General features: G+C 35.7%; 1 protein-coding gene across 1 annotated transcript in view; it reads right to left on the bottom strand.

The window, feature by feature from the left end:
- MARCHF6 (membrane associated ring-CH-type finger 6) overlaps positions 1 to 17,670 on the bottom strand; it is a 50,369-nt gene extending 32,699 nt beyond the window's left edge. Inside the window, exons 1-5 of the mRNA XM_026701035.2 lie at positions 17,631 to 17,670; positions 9,514 to 9,610; positions 5,168 to 5,241; positions 1,597 to 1,740; positions 476 to 548 (exon numbers count right to left, since the gene is read on the bottom strand). Coding sequence (XP_026556820.1) covers positions 476 to 548; positions 1,597 to 1,740; positions 5,168 to 5,241; positions 9,514 to 9,610; positions 17,631 to 17,649 — 407 coding nt within the window. The 5' untranslated portion in view covers positions 17,650 to 17,670. The remainder of the gene's footprint in view (positions 1 to 475; positions 549 to 1,596; positions 1,741 to 5,167; positions 5,242 to 9,513; positions 9,611 to 17,630) is intronic.
- Between the last annotated feature and the right edge of the window lie 7,295 nt (positions 17,671 to 24,965).

Genomic DNA, 24,965 nt, shown 5'->3' with positions numbered 1-24,965 from the left:
TTAAGTGATTTTTAACATCCAGCTTAATGTTTAAAGTCTGACTCTTTATTTACAATTTAAAATAATGCTCTGATATTCTGCCACAAGTTTATTAATGTGGGTTATTAATAATGAAAATATATTAAAGTATGATTAAAATTAGATTGATATTCAATATTAATTAACTGGGTTTTATGTGTGTGGGGGGCTATATAGTTTTAGAACTGAAGAATTCTGCTGCATTTGCAGGTAAAGAAGCCCAATATGCTTTTATCAAACCAAAGAAATACTACATTCATACAGTTTTCTACTAATAATACAAAGCTAATAGTTAAATTTCATAGTGTACATTTCATGAATGTCTAGCAACAATTTTATACTGAATTACACAAGGGGATACTAGCATTTACAAATGAGATAACAGACCATTAAAGAATAGAGTGACCTATAATTTAGAAACAGAGATGAGAAAAAAACCTTTTTTGTTAATACTTACGTTGATAACATATCTAATGGCAGCGTCAGTAGTGAGCTCACAGAGCCAGTAAACAAGCACTTGTAGATACGGCCTAAAGAGCAGACAAAGTAAATAAAATTCCTGGTGAATATCTTGAATGTTATCATAATATAACTGATAAAGAGTATATTTGGCAGCTTCTTCATGGTTATCTTAACCAATACTAACAATGGCAAATCTTAGCATATCTGAGGAAATGAACCAATTCAAGCTAAAAAGAGCAAGACATATGCTTCCCCACACAGCAATCTCCACCCTTTAAATTTGGATTGAGTTATATTTATGCCATGTTCCAAAACTGAATACTTAGATACTTAAGGAAATATGAATCATGTCTGACTATCCACCTAGTAACAATGCCTTTAAGTTTTTTATTACCCAATTAACAATAGAAAATTGGCACTGAAGTATACATAGTATACAAAAACTAAACATTCATATAACTAGTTTACAGGAGATTAAGCTGCTCTATATAAAGATAGATAAATCAAAACATAAAAACTAAGATTGGCATCACAATGTGCTGCTTTCTTACAGTTTGGTCTAGTGGTTAAGGCACTCGGTTAGAAACCAGAAACCCTGAGTTCTAATCGTGCCTTAGGCATGAAAACCGGCTGGGTAACTTTGAGACAGTCATTCTCTTTCAGCCCATCTCATCTTACAAGGTTGGTTGTGGGGAAAATAGGAGGAAGAAGTATTAGATATGTTCGCCATCTTGAGTTATTCTTTTAAAAATAATAAAGTTGGGATAAAGAACTTAAAATATAGATAAAATAAAAAGTAGTCTTTCTACCACTATTTATGATTTTTAGCATGACTACCAAAAAACCACAGTAAACCTAATATTCTGGAATGCTTTAGAAGACAGCTTAACCCATTTAAGTGTGGCCCTATTCTTTGTGCAAGCACTAGTAAAGCTTGAGGCTGTATAAATTAATCTTTGAAGAATTGTGTATGCAACTCTAGCAATTGCCTTTTCTGTACTATATGACCATCTGTAATGGTCTGATTCTGCTGATAAAATCACTTCCTAAGAGCCAATTGAAAATATGTTTTCCTACTGCCTTGTATTGCCTAGGTATATTGTATTACATACTTACATGCTGTAAGAGGTACAACTCCTAACCATGCAAAGGCCACAAGAGTATAGTGAAACCAGTATCGTATTGCTGTGCCAATACTTGTAACCAATCCTGCAAATATGTCTTGGATTGGCAGCCGAGAAGGCATATCTGGAGAATAAACTTTAAGAAAAGGAGCAAACCATGAAACTTACATTGTTTTAATAGAACTAACACATAACAGAACTGCTCTTAATAATGTATATGACAAAAATAAAGAATGACTAAAATTAATGGGGAGAAAATCACATCAGAAAGTTCTCTATACTAAATTGGACCATTAAGTGAATTACAGAATTAAGTATTTATTTTTATATAGAAAAAGGAAAAAATGCAAATAAAGAAATGGAGAAAGAGGGGAGCAAAAAAGAAAAAAATCAACTGACTATGGAATGTATCAGCATTATAAGAATTAGGTTAACATTTCTAATATTTCACTAGTTTTAAGTTATACTGCATCATTTAAAAAATTATAAATGAAAGTAAAAGCAATAGTTAGTACAGTATAAAACATGTAAGATTAAGAATAACAGTAGTTTCTATTGAAACAATTAATTTATGTTAAGAGAAATCCACATTTTAGATGTAACTCCAACTAAATCTGTCCATAGATCTATAATCCAAAATTGGTTTCCAACATAATTTAAATTCTATATCAGGTTTACTTTTGAAATACAAACTTATTTTGGACATGGAGCAGTATTATGTATAAAATATTTTCCAAATTATTTACAACATTGCCACAAAATATGGAAATGATCCAACCTGCTCATTACACTTCCAACAATATGCAGAGAATGAACTATTTTAGCAATTAATAATGTAATAATATACCAATGATAAGAAAACTTATGCTAGTTTTCCCTAAGCACAATATACAGTGAATTTTGTTTTTTCCACTGAAATTCCCATTGTTACATATCATTTTTTCTATATAATTCTTCACCTATTTTAATTTTTACTTAGTTCAATTTGAGTCATATCTCACCAACAATTTATAAATAAGCGCCAACAAATGCTCTGAATTTTGTGTTATAAGTTTTTTAATTCATTGTCCTTTTGTAAGTAGTGCTTTTAAAATATCAGGGTTTATTTGAAGATATTGAATACATGTCAGATGATTTTTACCACTGCAAGGAGAAAGTTTCAAAACATTTTATTTTGTCTTATTAATAGTCAACTTTGGCATTTTGTATAATAGTGGTTTTTAGTTTAAAAAATAGTGGTCAAGTAGTTTAAGAAGCACTGCTCTATAATTAACCCAGCTACTCTGAAAGCTGAGGCTGGGATTGCTTCTACTCAGAAATTCTGGGTTGCACTGGTTGCAAAGTTCAGCATCAACTGATCCCAGAGAACTGGAGGCAACCAGATCGTTCTATTGAGTGAACTTCTTTATGCTTTCCTCTTCAAACAAAAATTCATAATGAAGCAAGAAATATGTCTGGACCAACTCTTTCCCTGTTTTTATTCCAAATTGGTAATACTCTGATAATTATTGCCTTATATTTTATAAACAAGTTTTTTCTGTCTGTATACACCCAAAAGTATTTGTGCAGGTAGCCCTCCATTTACAACCACAATTGAGCCTAGTTGCTAAATAAAACATTTGTTAAGTGAGCTTTGCCCCATTTTACTAGGACACAGTTGTTAAGCGAATCACTGCAGTTGTTAAGTTTGTAACACAGTTGTTAAATTAATCTGGCTTCCCCATTGACTTTGCTTGTCAGGAGGTCGCAAAAGGTGGTCACATGACCATGGGGATACTGCAACAGTCGTAAGTGTGAAAAACAGTCATGGCACTTTTTTTAATGCCATTGTAATTTTGAAGAGTCACTAAACAAACTGTTGTAAATCGAACACTACCTGTATAGTCTATCTGGGACACTTGCTCCCTCAATTGAGGTCATCCAGTTATGGGTAAAAACTACTTTGATAATACACAGAATTCAGCATTGTTAACAATGAATAACAGTTCTCCAAAAATTTCAAACAGAAATCTTTCACAGCCCTATAGAGAGATGTAAGACTAAATATGGGCCTACAGCACTAAACAAACATGTCATCACAGAATATGGCCCTTCCACTGACTCAAAATAGGAGGGATGGGTTTCTGACCAGACAAATCAGTCTTGTAAGCTTTAACCAATTTATAGGTTAGAATAATAAATCAGCCATAAAAAAACCAACTGGACAACTTTGAGTTCAAGAAACAAGAAAGAAAAGTTTGTGGCCTAATTGCATGTAAATCAGATAGTATTTATTTTGTTTAACTTTGACTTATTTAAGAACCTAAATGTAGCATCAAACCACATTAAAACATACAGTTGCCAAAACAGAGCAAAATAGAACAATTGCCAAGCATCTGGATTCTGACCACATGGTCATGGGGATGCTACAAAGGTCATAATCGTTGAAAACGGTCATAAGTTACATTTTTCAGTGCCACTGTAACTTTGAATGGTCACTGTTGTAAGTCGAAGACTACCTGTATTGTTATGTGCCTCTAAGGAAGATGGTCTAAAATTTAAGACAACCCCAAATTAAAGTTTAGGTTAATGTTTAGACTAATCACCAAGGCCATTTGCCTTTTCACTGCAATGTTTATTTCAATGATTTGGACTTTTAGCCAATCTTTTGTGATCTTAGCAGTGAATCCTAGATAGTTGTGTAGAGAAATAGTCTACTTATAAGGTAAATATGATAATTACTCTTGGGAAATGGGTAATTCATATTCATGACCATTGCTGTATCCCAAGATCATGTAACCTTTTGGCAAGCAAAGTCAATGGGGAAGCCAGATTCACTTAACAACTGGGTTACTAACTTATCAACTGCAGTGATTCACTTGACAATTGTGGCAAGAAAGGTCATAGAATGGGGCAAAATTCACTTAACAAATGTCTCACTTAACAACAGAAATGTTGGGCTCAATTGTGGTCGTAAGTCGAGAATTACATGTAGTAATTCTCTGAAAACTACACAAACGCTAAACATAAAAATCTAGATAAAGATCTGTATCTTTTAAAAAAACAGCATAAACATCTTCTTAGATCTTTATAGAAAAAACATGTATGCTATAAAGGCCCCTCAAAACCTAAGAGAGGCATATCATCACATAAAGCCCATGAAATAGATAACATTTGTACATCATTAAAGAAAGCAAAACATATAGAAACATACAGAAATCTAGAACAACACGCACACACAGGTATACACATACAGATACATAAAAGAGACTTTTCCACAGGCAAATTAGTCCTTTACAATTGCTTAGATGGTTAGAATATCATCAGAAGACTCGTAAAACTAGGAGCAAATAAACCATGAATTGAGTAAAGAAATCATGATTACTTTGGATCTGGTCTGTTCAAGTAACCCCATAACACCATTTATTCCAAGGGTTGAAATAAAGCCAACACTTGTGTAATTTCACTTCTTGGAAGCAATTATCTGAATTTTATAATCTGACTAAATAATCCCTTACAAGAAACATAAACCTTAGAATAACTACTTCATGTACACATAGTATGTATTAATTTCATATACTTACTTGGTGTGAAAGCAAATCTGTGTTTACATAATTCACAGTATTCTTTTCTGCTGTGTTTGAGCCATTGGACTAAGCTGCAATTAAAATATATGGTAATAATGGATTTACAGTGTTAGAAAAAAAATAATGTTCAAGAGTTCAGAAAGTATCTAAAAATTTTAAAAGAGGAAAATAGTAATAAAAATATATGTAAATAATTCAATTTATATTTTTATAATTTAATTATAAGTACTGATTTTCTTCAAATACTTTTGTTAATAAAGACAGTTTTTGAATTGCATAAGCAAAGCACTAGGCAGTGCTGATTAAACCAAAGTATTAAAAATATAAACGATTGAAACATTTTGGTTAACTTGAAATACAGTGTAAAAAAAAGAGTTTATGAACCTGTCTGAATTTAAAACTGGGTTTGTGAAGCTATTTGAACCTTCAATATTTCTGAATAAATATGAACTAAGAATATGATACAAGTTGTCAACCAACCAAAATCATCCTGAGAACAAGGTGTGTAATATTTCAGGAGGTCTCAAAGAACCCCAAACTAACATCCAAGGGTCTTTGTTGCCTTGGCAAATGTCAGTGTTCATGAATCGAAAAAACAATGGTGTGTGTGTGGTAGGGTTGCAAGGAGAAAGTCATTACTCTCCCAAAAGAACATTGCTACCCATCTACAGTTTGCGAAAGACAATTTAGGCAAACTAGAAAGCTTTTGGAAGAAAGTTCTATGGCCAAATGAGCCAAACTAGAATTTTTCGGCTTAAAACTTTTAAGCAAAATTACATTAATAAAATAAACAAATTAGGGCATAAAATAAACATAAATGGTTAAATGAATATATAAGCAAAATAGAGGATCAAAATGCATATTGTTATGATTATTTTTGTTTTGAAAAATGAATTCCTCTATAGTAACAAGCTACTGCTTTAAAGCCCACTAAAAACTACTTCTATAACTAATGCTACACTACTTCTATAACTATGCTTTGATCCTGGCCAAGGTAACTCATGGCAAATGTAACAAAATGAGAAAATATAATGTAAAAAGATGCATATAATGGAAATTTTTATTACAAAATATATAGTGCCAATTAATCATTAATATATACTCCAAAGGACATTTACAGAATTTTTGCATAATTTCAATAAGGCGATTTAAATTGTATAAACTGTTTGAATTCTGATCTCATATCCAGAATATATTTTCATAATTAAGTATTTTCACATGTAAAAAATATTTAGCCTTTTAATAATATATTCTTCTTTAGTTTTTTGGAGGAAGTTTTGAAAGCTTTAGTGAACCCAACTTTGAAATAATAGGAAAAAAACTCTTGAAAAAGTTAGCCCTACTGGGTATATCAGAGCGAGCTTTTTAGCTAAGGGTAATCCACAATGGAAACGAAGGAAGACTTTGCAGATAAGAGATTAGTTAATTCATCTGAAAGAAGGAACTCCAAAATCATCTGGAAAGTATTCAAAACATAAAACCATACAAAGGAATGAAGTAACTTACATATTCATAAAGGATATCACTAAATTATTTTTATAACCCAGTAAATGACAGGATTATTTCTAGCAAAATTAATGGATATCCAATGAACATAAATGTTAAACAAGTATATGCTACTTATACAATATAGCATACTATAGGTGCAAGAGTGAAAGACACGGAAGAATTCTATGGCATGCTGAAAGAGATGCTAAATACATCACCAAAGAATGTAGATTAGTTATTTCCAATCATAACTGGTAACTGGAAATGTTGGAAAAATGGAGAGTCCTAGAATTATTGGAAGATCTTAATTAAGTAGATTCAATAAAGCAGGAGAAAGAATTTTGTGGAAAAAATATTTCTTAATATTACCATCCATTTCGACTCTACATCTATTATTGTATTATTTCCCAGAGAAATACTAGAATCAAATAAAATACCTAATAAGGAAATAGAAGATGGAGAACTGCATCTCACTTCCAGAGGCAGATTATAAAAAAATACCATAAATTATGGGGTCAGTCGTGCCAGTTTGTCTTAAATTAAAGTCAACCAGCTAGATTTGACCTGAAGAATACATAGTAAAAATATAAATCAGATTAAGAACAGATTTTGTATACTTACCTATGTAAAGAGAACCTGAGGATTGATGGAAAAAATAGAAATTATGAAAAGTGAAACAAATAAAATTATGAAAGGGAAAAGATCTAAATGAGTTCCAACGTAAACTATCATGTTAACCAAAGAAGGAGATAAAGAACTTGGACAATAGAAAGATGCAGTGAATGTAGGCTTTCAACAGCAACCAAGAAAGTTGAAGGAAAGCTATCTCAATCTAAAACATCAATAAATACATGAAAATGACAAGGAAAAATGGAAATCATAGGAAAATTTGTAGTCAAAATAGGAATAATAAAAAAATATTAGAAGAGAGTAAATAGATGCAAAGGATGTAAAGGAAGTCGGAAAGACTAAATTAAATATCTTTACAAATCATACTGAAGAATGATGAAAGCGCTTTCAGAGAGTATATATTAAATAAGCAACTCTAGAAGAAACTGAGACATGATTAGCTCAAGAAAAAAAAACAGGTGTAAATATAACACCCTCTGAAACTGTAGATACTAAAATGCTAAAGATTCTATGAAAACAAGAATGGAGAGAGAGAGAGAGAGGGAGGGAGAAAGAGAGAGAGAGGGAGGGAGGGAGAGAGAGAGGTCTTGAGATTGGAAAAAAATGTACAGTTAAACTTCATCTAACTGACAGTTTGGGGGAAAGGGATATCCATTACTGCCAAATTTCCATTACATATGAACATATGTCACTGTTGCCTAATGATGTTATTAAACAGAAATGGTATTGCCTAAAGTTTGGAATACTTATATGGATGTGTATATCATAACATTACGGTAAAATTAATGTAAATTTGACTGCTTCATCCAAACTATTTTATATACACGAACCTCTCATTTTAATATAGTATCCAGATGAAACTTGATGCACAGCATCAAAGTCTACTAAGTGAGGCTCCGTTAAATCAAGATTACAACTTTCAGCTATTCCGAAAAGGGCAAATGCAAGAGAATGTATATACTGAATCAATGGGCTAATTTCTTGCAGAAGCAAGATTTAGCTTCCAAAATTCTAAATAAAAATAAAATCATGCATATGCATGGCAAGTTCACAGAAGCATGGCAAGTTCAAAAAAGGCAGAGAGCCATAAGATCAAATATGAGATCTTACAGGTAATGTAATAATGAAGACAGCAACAGATTATAAAAAAAACCTTGAATATGTAGATCATGCCAGAATGTGCAATATATGTAGGGTAATGGAACATCTGAAGAATCATTACAATAAGGAAGAAAATACTGTAAGAGCTGAATTTGAATTGATAGTTCCGAAAATGAGAAATAACTAGCGACAGAAGATATATTGCCTTTATCTGTTTAACTTATAAAGCAACCAAATACTATTGTTAAGAGATGACACCTAGAATCAAAATAGGAGGCTGAAGCACTATATGTTGAAATACAGAGACAACACAATTTTATTAGCTGAAAGTAAAGATGATTTAGAAAAGCTAAACATAAAATTAAAAATGGAAAATGAAAATCCGGGTTAATGTTAAATATTAAGACGACAAATGTCAACCAACATGCTTAGTGAACTTACAGTTGAAGGTGAAGATGTGAAGATGGTACATAATTTGTTTTCTTAGGCTCAAGAATAGATATAGATGGACAGTAGGCTGGAGAAGTAAAGAGAAGATTAATCCTAGGGTGGAAGGCAATGATAAACTAAGACAAGATCTTTCAATAGAGCAAAATAGTGGAAGTAGTGATCTTTCAAGTAGGAATGTATTGCTATGAAAGCTGGATATTCAGAGAGAGTGAAAGAAAGACCCTTTCAAATAATGGATCAAAGAAGGCTATCATAATGAAGTACTATCAACTGCAAGAAACTGCCTATCAATGAGACCTAGACAAAATTGAGACTAGTAGCCTCGTTAAGGAAAATATCAGCAAGAAGAAATTCACCTATTTCAGTGATGGCAATTTAGAAAAGCTATTGTTCTTGGTGAGATTGAAAGCTCATGGATAAAAAGCATGGTCATTATCAGAGTTCATATGGCTGTCTTTGGAGGATTTACAAAGTATTAGTAGAGATGTGAAGGAAACAAATATTTGTAGAAAGTCAACACAAGTCAAGTTAGAGTTAGTGCTATTTAATTAATTCACGCTGTACTAATATCTAGTATACAAGGATCATTTTGAACATAACTTATTGCATTGTTTTTGTGCACAAATTGTAGAATGCCATGTATAGATATTATTTCAAATGAAAAACAAACTTACCATTCTTGATGAATGAATTTAATACTGCCAGTACATACACATGGATGATAAAGAGGCTTTTCAGGAGTTCCTTCAGATCGACATACTCTACATATGTCTGTTGACAACAAAGAAAGTTGATACAGAATAAAGTAAATACTATTTTATTTTTTTTAAGATATTTAAAAGTGGAAATAGAGAAAAGGAAAAAAGAAATGACATGAAATAAGGAGTGATAAAGAATACATTAAGAAATGACAGAATATAAAAATTACATAAGAATTTACAAGATGTTAAATGAAAAGGGAACAGTATTTTGAAACAGATATAAAAATGATCATGTATCAGTTTGGCATTTTAAGAACTAATATAACAGCTAGTCCTCGACTAACAACTGTCATTAGAATTAGAAATCCAGTCGAGTTATTACAATAGGAAGTTAAGATACCCATTTGACCAGAAAGAATTTTCCAGACATTTTCATGCTGGTCATTAAGCAAACATGCTGATCATTAAGCAAATGCTATCATTAAATGAAAAAATTCATTTGAATGGGGAGGGGTTTTTCTAGAAATCAGCAAAAAAACCATAGTGAATTGTGATCATGTGACCATGGAACATTGTGATTGGCCATAAAGCTGATCCAACCAACCTGCAATCACATTTACGACAGACATTTTGTGGCCATCATAATATTGAATCTATCAAAATAATTAATTTCTAACTAAACTGGAACAGTCCATCCTTAACTTCATCACAAATCACCAAAGTCTAGTTTTTAAAAGCTTACATTAAAAAAAACTCTAAAACCTTTCAAATATTTTTTTAAACATTTAAGTTTATCAATGAAGGAAATCAAGCAAGATTAATAATAATATTGAAAAAAACAGAAGAGGTTGATATATGTCCAACAAAATAAGCCATTAATCCTTGAAATAATTTTTATTTTAAAATCCCCAAAACTGATGAAAGGTTTTATTTAAAGGGTATAGTTGAAAAGGTAATCCTATAGATGAGAAAACAGTGGTACTTCAGATGCTGATTGAAGAAGATTCTAACATCCAGAAATCCATTCACTTCACCTTATATTTCATCATAAAAGACAATACATGATCTATCTGCAAATAAAATCAAGGTCAAGCTATATTTTCCTTTGTTCATAAACAGATGAAAAAACCTGCAATTTAATGAGATGCTTTAATCATAATGCAGCTTAAAAGTCTATGGAGATTCTCAGTCATCTAGGTCATGGTTGTCCCAAAGGTGCTTTTGCAGAAGGCAACTTGGCTTACTTGTTTTTTCTTTGAAGGCATTTCGCTTCTCATCCAAGAAGCTTCTTCAGCTCTGACTGGATGGTGGGGAATGGAAGAAAGTCCAGTTGCCTCCTGAAAAAGCACCCTTGGGATGACCATGACCCGGACGGCTGAGAATTTCCATGGACTTTTTTTAGCTATGCACCTTGGTATGAACACCCTTCAAATAGTGTGGGAATATGACTGAATTCCCAGAAAAACTGCAGACTAAGGAACCATTTGTATTTCAGTTTGACATGCAGACAACACAGACTCATCCCCAACAGCCTGCACCTGTCTACAACAGTGAAGAGACACAGGACAGAAAACATCATGCAGCCAAGAAAACTTCACACCCATCTGCCCTACTCAAGTGGTCCTGAGGACATAGAAACATCTTCAAGTGTGGCCTCAAGGACTCTCTAAAAGAATGCAAATGACCAGCTGTCTGCAAGGAATATAAATCCTTTCATTCCCCACCATCCACTCAGAGCTGAAGAAGCTTCTTGGAAGAGAAAAAACAAGACAGTCCAGTTGTCTCCTGAAAAAGCACCTTTGGGACATAATGCAGCTTCCTAAAAATTTTTTAAATGTCTTATATATCATGATTATTTTAAATGTCTCATATATTTTAATTAAATGTTACTATACACCTGAAACACTTCTGAATAGAAAAGCATATAAATCATATTGTCGTTGCTGCTGTTATTTACCAATGTTAATGTCCAGTTTCATTTTTACAGAAGAGATCTTTTTGGGGAATAACTAGTTATCAATTACAGGTGGATTGCAATTTTGTTTCAGAAACACTTTTAAATGATACCCAGTAGATTTAAAAGTTTAATTAGTTTATAATTACAAGTTTAATTAAAATTTTAAGCACAGGGATATCTTAAACTGAACTGAAAGATTAATAGTATATTTTGAACTAGTTTTATTTCCCCAATGGATAATATAATACTTGCTAGAAAGTTTAAATCTCCAAAAAGATCATGTCCATAAAAGTCTGTCATAAAGGCTATTAATTCCTGCTTATCTTGATGCTGGCTGGCTGAAAAAGGGCCATGCCAAAATCTAAGCACAATTTTCAACTATGAAGCAATTACACCCCCAGAGGAGAGGCAGCAGGATAAGATAAGGAGCATAGGGCGCCTCAGGAACTCGCTTGAAGGGGAGCCCTTAGGAATCCCAGTGCAGTGTCTCCCATTCAAGGACTGAAAATTCTGTTGGATATCAGCAAGAAGGATTTTTAGCTCCTGAGCAAAGACATACTTCCGACCAGGGTTTCTCCACTCCCAGGTACCCTACTCTCCTTTCTGGGATTGTCTGCTTAACAATCCACAAGATCACTTAACAACTGCAAGGCAATGGGGAACTGATAAAATACTCATTCCCCTCGATGAGAGGTCCAAGTTTTTTTGTAAGTTCTTTGGCTATGTTGCAAGTTGGGATCCCTGGTAACAATACAATTGGACAAAGTGTTATGTTGGGGTTATGTACTTTGGGGTGGGGGATGAATCCATTGCTTTTCATAAAACATAAGATTTTCATGTTTTGGGTCACTGTCTTGCTGCATGGATGACTGGATAATAGAAATATTAATTTTTGATATTAATATATAGAGTAGGATAGGATAGGATAGGATAGGATAGGATAGGATAGGATAGGATAGAATAGAATAGAATACTTTATTGGCCAAGTGTGATTGGACATAGAAGGAATTTGTCTTGGTGCAAATACTCTCAGTATACATAAAGAAAAGATACATTCGTTACGCTAAAATGAAATAAAATTTAGTATTTGAAATTTAGTATTTGGCCTAGTACTATAGGTCTACCACTCCAGACAAGTGGCGAACTGGTTCCCAGCTCAGAACCACTTGGATATCCCTGCTCTAAACTACATAATTAAATAGGATGAAACCAATATACCATTTTAGTACTTTATATAGTACTCTACACAGTACAACAGCAACAATAATAAAAACACTCCAAATTAATGTATATCTCTATACAATTTTAAGAGTACAAATTGTTAAAACTGTTTAACCAATTGAACCTTTTCCCAATCTCAAATGTCATTACCCCCTAAAAACAAAAATAAATCCAGACTGTTGTTTTACACATGTATCTTGGCAGCAGGAATCCCAAATTGAATCCTCAACTCACAAACCAACAATTAAAATTGCTTCATTATCCCAGATGTGCTCAAATTACCCACTTGGGATAATTGCACACAGTTTAAGAACCACTGCAGTAAAGCAATACAAGGGCCAGTGAGCCAATGTTCCCAGACTGGTAAGGGCAGGTCCTTTCTGCACAGAGAAATTTTCTGAAACTTGCTCTCTAGTAGAGCTGATGGCAAGATGTCAAAATACAATAGTACAAAGGCTTATGAAATTTGCGAACTGTATATACACTTCGTGTGGTCTGGGGAACTTCTTAACAATAGTTATCACTATATATGCAATAATTTTATTTAGGCTAGCACTGTATAGTTTTAGAAATAAGCCTTGGGCCCCAATAGGGGCATTCCATACTGAGGCGGTTAGTGGATTAAAAAGAAAACTTCATCTCCACTCCATTGTATACTGATTTCAATCTTAGCTAATTTTAATTTTAATTTTCATATTTAATATTTTATAAATATTTTACAATATATAAAAAGAGAAGGAAACAGGAAAAAACAGTCAGACACATCAGTTTTTGCTTTGTTTTCATTGCAGCAACACAAAATTTAGGTACCATACAGGTAGTAATTTCATGTCTGAGAGGAAAGTCATAAAAATTATTGGTTGTTCCAGGGTATTAACACAGTAAGTAAGCTATTCTAAATATCCCTGTAAAAATGTTCAGTAGCACATATTGTTCCTATTTTTATTTCCCTGTATCCCTATAGGAAGGTGTTAAACTAATGAGGTTTTACAAATGTGTATTGGGAAGTAACTTGTACCTAGCCTGAAAAACAATTTTCTCAGCCTAGGAAAGTTAAGAATATTTAAATATTTTGCAGGTTTCTAAGTACTCTTTTAGAATCCAAGTTTAATTGTCTTGTAACAGCAGCTTCAGTCTGAGGTTCTATATCATTTAATATATAAGAGGATAAATTCTTTAGTCTGTACATATCCCAAATTTATTTTAAAATCTGCTGATAACTCATATGCTATCTTTCATTCTACTGTAACTTCCCAGTTTGAAGAATAACTGTCAACAAAAAAACAATAAATCTGTTGGGAAAATAATGGATCGTTATAGATATCTAATAGTCAGTCTCTCAACCAATATTCCAATTTTAGATATCCCCATCTCCAATGTGAGCAGGGCATTTGTTTCTTAGGAAAAACAAGTACAGACCTTAACAATTTTGTTCACATTGCAGCATTTCTCCAAGTACAGATTTCTACTTTTGCACTTTATAAAGGACTTTTTATTTAAAGAGTTTTAATACTTCAATATTTCTTTTTTATTTTTGTATAAAAGCACTTGGTAGAGATCAAAGATCTTGAGTCAATTAGAAGACATATTAATGTTATGCATTCCAAAACCTTGGCATGGAAAACTACCACAAAAGATGAATCTACTATAGCTTATGCTCCAACCTTGATGTCTGTTTTTTTTTTTTTAAACAAAAGCTGGTGGGGTTTTTTTTGTTTTGTTTTTGCCACAATACATTCTTAGTAGATCCTTCTTTGTATACATGTCTTGTCAGAAAGCAGCCCCTTCTGGATTGCATTTCACATATTACAGTTTCTGGATTTTAAACAAGTAAACATATTTCTGAGTTTCTCTCATAAAGTGATTATAGATAGTGAATCAAAATACAAATCTTGCTTGTAACTTTTAGGAACATGAAAACATTGATGGCCTTTACTGAAATTTTAAATTACTTCTTAATGTTCAAAAGATGAGAGTATCCTTTAAAACTACAAATTAAATTCTTTAAGATTTCTGCAACTGAAAAAGTATGTTAACATCTACTATCTCCGTGATGGCGAACCTATGGCATGTGTGCCACAGGTGGCACACAGAGATATTTGTGCCGGCACGCGAGCTGCAGGAAAACTTACCTCACTGGGCATGTGCATGCCTCACCGCTGATTTTCCGCCGGTTTGAGGAAAGCTTCTGCAGGCCAAAAATCAGCTGTGAGGTGCAGTGTGGGTAAGGGGGCAGCAGGGGTGGGTAGGTGGGGATTATGCGTGCATGTGTAGGGAGCACACGCATTGCCTTCTGGGTGCTGGCATGTGAGTGCGAGCATGCAAGCGCGTGCACAAATTTTGGCACAGGAGCCCCAAAAGGTTAGCCACCACTTACTTTCTTGATACTCTAATGCACAGGTGTCAAACTGGCGGCCTGCAGGCTGGATGGATCACATGCAGATGATGCATCAGCTTTGCGAATGGAAAAACATTGCAAAACGTGATGAGGCGAGTTTGACACCCATGCTCAAATGGGATTGGCCTGCTCTACAGCAGAAGAGGCCTGCTGAAGACACTATCAGTCAAGGAATTCTTGCTTACAGGTTCCAGAAGAATCTTTTCTGCTGTGGCTCCTGCCCTGTGGAACATTGTGTCCCATGAGCTGGAATCTGTCCCCACCCACTTGGTCTTCGGGGGGAAACCTCTAAGCTGGTTCTGCTGATTGATTGGCCTTGGGCCCCAATAGGGGCATTCCATAATGAGGTGGTTAGTGGGTTAAAAAGAAAACCCCACCTCCACTCCATTGTATACTGATTTCCATCGTAGCTAATTTAATTTTAATTTTCAATATTTTATATTGTCATTTTTATCAAGCTGTAAGCTGCCCAGTGTCGCCTGATAAACAAATAAATAAAATATCCAAATAATTCTGCTTTTAATTATGTTGGTACAGATTATACAGTTTGATAAAAAATGTTTTTTTTTAACTGGATGTATTTCAGAGGTAAACAGATAAAACAAATGAAAGAAAATATATTTTCTATACCAAGATGGATAGGCAATGAAGACCCTTCTCATTAGCTCAGGGGTGTCAAACTAGCCGCCTGCAGGTCGGATGTGTCACATGCTAGCTCTGCCCTGCCCGGTTTAGCGAAGAGGAAAGTCCCGATATGTCACATGACACCGCCGTGATGACGCGAGTTTGATACCCCTGCACTAGCTTTATCCATTATTCCTTTGCATTTCTCCAAGGTGGAACTGGATGTGCAAGTACTTTGCTTTCAAATTTTGATGTCTAACCTCAAAAGATGAAATCAAGTACATTCTAATAATTATAGAATTCAAACATCTATCTTTTCCCTCAACCTGTAAATCATAAAAATATAAGGTACTCTGAAAATCAGTAAAGAACAGTGTAAGACCTGATAAAACAACTGCCCCTTCAGCTTTTAGCCTGATTCCTCTAGCTGCCATTGCCCCTATTTAGTCTATAGGAGGAGGAGATAGCTGCAAAACAAGACTACCAAAGACAGAATTCCTGCTTCTGGACTTAAATTAAGCTCCTTGGCCAGAAGCATTCTCAATTATGTTATTAAAAACATGTTTTCCTTTTTTGTGTGTTTTGTAGATTTAGGCTTATGAACAAGGACACTGCAAATCACTTTTTAGCTAAAAAAGGGAATATAATTTGCCTTCGATCAATCTCAATAACATTTTCTTGAATCCAGTATCATTTATTAGTTTCAATTCAATTAATTCAAACAAAGGAAGTTTAATTCAGAACAGGGGTGTCAAATTCACGCCATCACAGCATCATCACATATTGGGACTTTTTTTTCCTTTGCTAAACTGGATGGGGGCGGGACTAGGTCATGACCCATCCGGCCTGTGGTCCACGATTTTGACACCCCTGATTTAGAATGACCAAAAGCAATGTACACTGTACATTGTACAATTGTACACTGTGTTGTAATATTATTAAGCACCTTGGTTGTTTATTCTTCCACCCTGGAACCCAAAGCAGCTTCACTTCAGTCTGTTTCTTGCAGATTTTAGTATCTGTGTGATTTCTTAAAGATTTTTCAAAGCGCAAGATTTCTGATGTAAGCTCATGACATATGCACACAATACTTCATTCTTGAAACATGAAGGAGTTTGTGTTGCTTGTTAAAATAATAATAATCATGTGCAAATGCTCTTTTGTAATCTACCCCTTTATCTTTCCTCCTTTCAAGCAGAAAATAATAAGAGCTAGAACACACTCTAAGAACTCTTTCAACTGTAGCTGCTTTTAACTGCATACTACCTTTCCAAATAATTACATAAGGGACACATGTGGAAAAAAAATAGGGTACAGCTGGCTTAATCATTTCTTTTTTATTCCTTAATGCCAAGTTCGGTGTAACCCCTTTGGCACACTTCTCCAAAACACCACCATCATGTTCCCCAATCCAGCCCACAACTTCCAGATAAGCCGACCCAGATCAAGGCACCTCCAGATGTGCCATATTTCCAAGCAAGGCAACTTCCTTCCCATTCTGACCCAGCACTCCTTTAAGGAATAGCAGCCACCATCACAACACACATACACATACACACACACACACACACACACACACAGTGTTTTGCTGAACCGTCTCGGCCACTTGCCATACGCCTCAATATACACACATATATATGCACCAACTCCACACTCCAAACTCTTTCTTCGTCTTGTACCCATTACACCGTACAGCAACCCACGACAACTGCAGGCGCCTCAATTAGGCCTCGGACCGCCAGGCACTTGGGGTGTCTGTTTGAAGAGCACGAATTCGGTCCCGGCAGGTGACTACCTTCCTCCGGCTCCCCAAGACGCCTCTCCCAACCCTCGCTCTGGCCCTCGCCTTGGCCTTAGCCCCACGAACGCGAGTGGACTCTAGGACGTTACCTTCCTCGGCGGTCTCCATCTTGTCCGGATGACGCAGTCCGGTCGCGCAGGCGGGTGAGGTGTGATGCGAAAGTGGGACGGCTTGGAGACGGAGAGCGCACGATAGAGAAAGAGGCCGAAAGAAGCGGTACGGAGCAGGCCCAGCTGGCTCCGGTAGCCTGGGCCCCTTGCGGCCTTGCCGCGGGCTCCCCCTAGAGGTTTTGAGCCGTCGCTACCTCAACTGCCATGGCCTCGCCGTGAAACGTCACAGAGAAAATGCAGAGCGTGGGGAGACCACTAAGCCGATGCGGGGGTAACGCTGTCAGAAAGACAATCACACCGTGATCCACCGAACGCTGCATGTACGGGCAGCGCTTATTTAAAGCAATACATGAATCCCTTGCGATGACTGTCGTTTTCAGACAGCCGCAACGTCCACACAAACACATCCAACAGACTGACCAAGTATATCTTGGAGCACTCATCTCTAATCTATGTGCTAGAGCCCACTGCAACTATACAAAGCCAAAAAGGCATTAAGAGTTGTTAACCTAATCTTACGGAACTTTTTCTCTGGTAATATTACACTACTAACTAGAGCATACAAAACATTTGCTAGACCAATACTCGAATACAGCTCATCAGTCTGGAACCCACATTATGGATCTGATATTCACACAGTTGAGAAAGTTCAGAAATATTTCACAAGAAGAGTTCTCTACTCCTTTACTCATTGCAGAATACCTTATGCCACCAGACTTGAAATTCTAGACCTAGAAAACCTACAACTACGCTGCCTTAGGTCCAATCTAAGTATTGTATATAAAATCATACATTGCAATGTCCTACCTGTCAATGAATACTTCAACTTCAACCATAACAATACAAGAGCAAACAATAGATACAAACTCAAAGTTAATCACACCAAACTTGATTACAGGAAATACAACTTCAGCAACAGAGTGGTCAGTGGCTGGAATATTCTACCTGACTCTGGTTTCTTCCCCAAACCCCAAAAACTTTAATCTTAGACTGTCTACTATTGACCTCACCCCTTTCCTAAGAGGTCTGTAGGGGGCGTGCATAAGCGCACCAACGTGCCTACCGTCCCTATCCTATTGTTTCTTATATGTACTCATTTCACGTATTCATAACTATGTTTATTCTTATACCTATTATCTTGTAAGCGATTGACAAATCAAATAAATAAATATAAATATAAATATCTCACACTGGAGGAATGCAGGAACTGAAGTTCCCATAAAAAGGCAATGTAACTGATCAGTTGCTCGTTTTTCTTTTCCTAAGAAAATATTAGAGATTAGCAGTACTTTTGAGAACTCAAACTTTTTTTGGACTGATTTGCAATTTTAAGAACGCGTGGGTTCTTGCAAACTGGCTGCTGAGGTTAGGGGGAACTTGAACAAATTGCCTGCCATTGAGGATTTAAACAGTTAGGACACATTTGTTATCCGGCTAGATTTTCCCATCCTAGCATGATGCTCCATGCTGACTTATTGTCTTTGTTTTCCAGATAAGAGGACATACAGCCAAACAAAACATGGAGCCTGACCTTCATTTATATTATCTAATATAGTTTTGGAGCCTATTTGTGGTTTAGAGTCATTCTTGGAAAAATCTTTAAAAGATAAAAGATGAAATAAATTAAGGAGCATGGCAAATTCTAAAAAAACAAAACCTAGAGCAAGAAGCAAAGCACTGCTCTGTATCTAATAAATTCAATTCGCATGTCAGGAGGATTTTCCACTATACCATCTAATAACGCCTCTAAATAAAGATGTGATTCAACCATTTTCCCATCCTACTCCCTTTTCTCCATCTTTTCTCATGAAGAGTGCTTGACATTTAAGAGCTTGCAAGGATTCTATAAAAGTTCATTTGTCTAATTAAAGCATTTCTTCTAAAGCATTAGGATATCCTCCTCCCACTATGTATGACCAAGTTGCTTACCATTTTATTTTCTAAAAGTGCATGTTTTCTTTTATGTATATTTGGTATGTCCAATATTTATATTGGGTGGTCAAAAGGATTCTTTATAAATGAATGGCCACACCTATAGAATATTATTTTGACACAAATCATTGATATAGCAATCCTGTATACTGTCTCTCAATCAAAATTTTCATGGATCTTTAATATTTAGAGCATTTTATTATACTCAGAAGAGGTTGTCATGTCTCCAGCTTCCAATTCAGAATCCATATTTTGTGAGATTAGCTTTATAGATACTGATACACACACAAAAATCAGCTCAACTATTTAAATGCATATTCATTTTCTGAAGGTGTGAGTGTGGGTGTATGTATTGATAATGTGCTCCACAGTTAAAAATGGTGAGCTTGTCAGCTGGAAAACTGAAGTCTGGGTTTGAAACCCAAGTGCCATGCAACAGGGTGAGCTCCTGTTACTTGCCCCAGCTCCTGCCCACCTAGTAGTTCGAAAACATGCAAATGAAAGTAGATAAATACATAATAGCACTTTGGTGGAAAGTAGCAGCATTCCATGCATCTTGGGATACAGTCATGCAGGCCACATGACCATGGAAATGTACCTGGATAACGCTGGCTCCCTTGGTGAAGAAATTTTTACTATCGGTTCTGTGGCTGTGGCTGTGGCTTGGTGGCCGTGGCTGGGGAAGGATACTATAAAATCTCCAGTCAGAGGTGGAATTTGCCAGTGCTCTGAACTACTCAAAATTTCTGCTACCAGTTCTCCAGAACTGGTCAGAACCTGCTGAACACCACATCTGGCACCCACCCAGGCCTGCCTTGAGTCAGATATGACTGGATAGGGGAAACCTTTGCTTTCATGTGTCTATTTATATCAGGAAGGCAAAATATTGTTGTTCACAACATTGCTGAACTTTTATTGTTTTTCCTCACATTATACATTTCGTTTTAATGATTTTCAGATGGAAGTCATTTATAATATATGCATTAATAATAGTGAGCATGTCACACTGTGTATACACATATTGTAATATCACACAAAGGAATCAGAAACGGGGAAGATGCAAAATTTCATCATTGATTTCTTTGCTTTTCTTTCATCAAAATATTTTTTGTAGAAATCAAATAAATAAATAGTTTTAAAAGGCCTAATTAAAAAAAACTTACAGTGTTTGCATACAGTGTAGAATATTTCAACCTTGTAAAATGTTAAACTTCAGAAAGTCAGATTTACCAACTACATCTTTAAATGGTTAATTTTCAAACATTGTTACTGAATTTAAAAATAGTTTTTTAAAAACACATTGTATCATGAGCAGATCATGATACAAATTAGGAAATTTGAAGCAGGAAGAATTTGGAATGCTAGGTTTACCAGAATAATGATCCATGCTTGCTGATGGCCACAGGTAGACATTCAGAGTCCAGTTTAGGGAGATAAAGAGAGATGATTTTGATCTTAAAATTACTCAGAATAAAACAGGTCAGAATGAAAAAGGATCAGATTCAGGGAATTATCAGTTCCTACACATTTCAGAAAGCCAGATTACTGGAATTCACTATCCTTTCATATTTATGATTATGAACTACATTTTAGCCCCTATTATGTAATTTTTTGCTTTATGTGTGATTTTTAAAAATCTTTTGCTTACTACCATATGCTTATCTCATTCTTGATGTAAGATTCTTGATGTAAGATTCTTGATGTGATATTTAGTATGGACCAGGATAGCATACCTAATTCAAATAAATGTAATGTATTTGGGATATCTTTTGAAATGAATATGGTGGGAAAGTAGGGGAGAAAAAAATGGAAGAGGAAAAAGTGTAGGATAAAAGGGGGAAAAGAAAGAAAAACATTGATTTTTGACTCCTTTTAACACAGTAGAATAAGATACTTAAATCTTATTTTTCACCTCACAATCTTTTTCTATTTTACTTTTCCTCAGCATCCAGACCTCATTGCTACATTGTCTCCTCATTACACATTGTCTTGTGTATACGTACGTACGTACATACATACATACATACATACATACATATATATATATATATATATATATATATATATATATATGTTTTCACGGGTATTTATATGTATGGTATTCAGCTTTGTTCGGGTATTTTCCCATGCAACGTTTCAGCAGAATCTCATCTGCCATCATCAGGCTCGTGTGTTGGGTTCACACATGACGAAGATGAACCCAACACACGAGCCTGATGATGGCAGATGAGATTCTGCTGAAACATCGCTACAACTTTAAAAGCACAACTATAAAGACGTGGGAAAATACCCAAACAAAGTTGAATACATACATACATATGTGTGTGTGTGTGTGTGTGTGTGTGTGTGTATGTATGTATATGTACACATATATACATATACAGTATGTATACACACACACACACACACACACACACACACTGCTCAAAAAAATAAAGGGAACACAAAAATAAGACATCCTAGATCTGAATGAATGAAATATTCTTATTAAATACTTTGTTCATTACATAGTTGAATGTGCTGACAACAAAATCACACAAAAATTATCAATGGAAATCTAATTTAGCAACCCATAGTGGTCTGGATTTGCAGTTACACTCAAAATTAAAGTGGAGAAAAACACTACAGGCTGATCCAACTTTGATGTAATGTCCTTAAAACAAGTCAAAATGAGGCTCAGTAGTGTGTGTGGCCTCCACGTGCCTGTATGACCTCCCTATAACGCCTGGGCATGCTCCTGATGAGGTGGCAGATGGTCTCCTGAGGGATCTCCTCCCACACCTGGAATAAAGCATCCCCCAACTCCTGGACAGTCTGTAGTGCAACGTGGCGTTGGTGGATGGAGCGAGACATGATGTCCCAGATGTGCTTAATTGGATTCAGGTCTGGGGAACAGGCGGGCCAGTCCATAGCATCAATGCTTTCATCTTGCAGGAACTGCTGACACACTCCAGCCACATGAGATCTAGCATTGTCATGCATTAGGAGGAACCCAGGGCCAACCACACCAGCATATGGTCTCACAAGGGGTCTGAGGATCTCATCTCGATACCTAATGGCAGTCAGGCTACCTCTGGCGAGCACATGGAGGGCTGTGCGGCCCCCTAAAGAAATGCCACTCCACACCATTACTGACCCACTGCCAAACCGGTCATGCTGGAGGATGTTGCAGGCAGCAGAACATTCTCCACGGCGTCTCCAGACCCTGTCACGTCTGTCACATGTGCTCAGTGTGAACCTGCTTTCATATGTGAAGAGCACAGGGCGCCAGTGGTGAATTTGCCAATCTTGGTGTTCTCTGGCAAATGCCAAACGTCCTGCATGGTGTTGGGCTGTAAGCACAACCCCCACCTGTGAACGTCGGGCCCTCATACCACCCTCATGGAGTCTGTTTCTGACCATTTGAGCAGCCACATGCACATTTGTGGCCCGTTGGAGATCATTTTTCAGGGCTCTGGCAGTGCTCCTCCTGTCCCTCCTTGCACAAAGGCGGAGGTAGCGGTCCTGATGCTGGGTGTTACCCTCCTACAGCCTCCTCCACGTCTCCTGATGTACTGACCTGTCTCCTGGCAGCGCCTCCATGCCCTGGACACTACGCTGACAGACACAGCAAACCTTCTTGCCACTGCTCGCATTGATGTGCCATCCTGGATGAGCTGCACTACCTGAGCCACTTGTGTGGGTTGTAGACTCCGTCTCATGCTACCACTAGAGTGAAAGCACCGCCAGCATTCAAAAGTGACCAAACCATCAGCCAGAAAGCATAGGAACTGAGAAGTGGTCTGTGGTCACCACGTGCAGAACCACTCTGTTATTGGGGATGTCTTGCTAACTGCCTCTGCTTTCCACCTGTTGTCTATTCCATTTGCACAACAGCATGTGAAATTGATTGTCAATCAGTGTTGCTACCTAAGTGGACAGTTTGATTTCACAGAAGTGTGATTGACTTGGAGTTACATTGTGTTGTTTAAGTCTTCCCTTTATTTTTTTGAGCAGTGTATAGATAGATAGATAGATAGATAGATAGATAGATAGATAGAGAGATAGAGAGATAGATATACAGACAGACAGACAGACATACACATACACATATGAACACACGCACGCACCACTCTGAGCCTGTAATTAAAATTGTAACAGTTGATTATATCAATTTTCAAGGGTTTCAAAATGCTTTTGCCTCAAAAGAAATGTAACAAAATAGACATCTGATTACTGTTAATACAAATTGAGAATTACATTATACAAAACTTCTCATCCTTTGTTTCACTGAAATTAAAAGAGACTTGCATGATATTAACACTTTTAGCTTTAATGCTGTTCAATTGCATATAATAAATTATATATCAGTATCAAATAGTACATATAGGTCTGAGAAATTTACATAAGAAAAAGACACTGAAGCATTGTAAAATCTAAATATAAATCCCAGGAAGAGAATATAGATAAGGTAACAATTGTTGCTTAGATTTTTAAATCTACTAGCTTTCTCTGTTGTTTTTTATTTAGCAATTTTTGCATCCTATGAGGAACAAGATGCCAGCATGTACTGGCTAACCTCTGTTGCTAAATTCAGCACTGTCATAGAGCTCACCTGGATAAACAATGACATCATTGGCTCTTCTAGTGAGCTGCTTCCTGTCATGCTTTTCTGGCCATCTTGGATATGTAGGATATCCATTATCACAATGAGAACATTTTAGCCTTTTCTATGATAATACTAAAATGTATAACAGGCCTTTATACTGTAACCATATCTCCTCTACAATACACCAGCCTAATGATCTATTCATCTTCCACTGAAGCGTACAATCAAGTGTAAGCATTTTTCCCCGATGTTGCCTTTCTTTTCAAAAATGGAGAATTTAATAACCCTAGAGGGCATGACTGAATATTGCTTGTTTAGTAAATCTATAGATAATTTCAATCTAAAAAGACTCTAAATTATGCAGACTCTAAATTATGGCAAGATTGAAGTTTTGGGTATCTCTTTGGGAAGGAGATGCAGAGGTTATCCCATATAGTTTGTTTGTTTTTTAAGTTCAAATCATTTTTAGAATGTAAAATAAAACATCCAAATCAACAAATAACTGCTACCAAATTTTGATGCTGAAATCAGCAGAATGAGTGATTGCTTTTGCTATAAGCTTTCAGCCATCAGATTTTCATCAGAACATTGTATTTTACGTCACTCATGAATATTATCTGATTTGTACCAGACTAAGGCCTGAAATAAATGAAAACCGAAGAACCAACTTCAGTGATGCAGAGAACATCCTCTCTCAAGATCTCCAGAAGATGGATGACTACTTAAAAAAATGATGCCTCTAACCAAGCCTAACAAAGGAGCCACATTCCATCTCAGCAATAGGTACGCAAATT

The sequence above is a fragment of the Pseudonaja textilis genome, chromosome 3, assembly GCF_049901715.1.
Source record: "Pseudonaja textilis isolate UNSWEBS1 chromosome 3, rPseTex1.2, whole genome shotgun sequence".
Lineage (NCBI taxonomy): Eukaryota > Metazoa > Chordata > Lepidosauria > Squamata > Elapidae > Pseudonaja > Pseudonaja textilis.
Note: the sequence above shows the minus strand (reverse complement) of the source record. Positions and strands in the feature narration are given on the sequence as shown.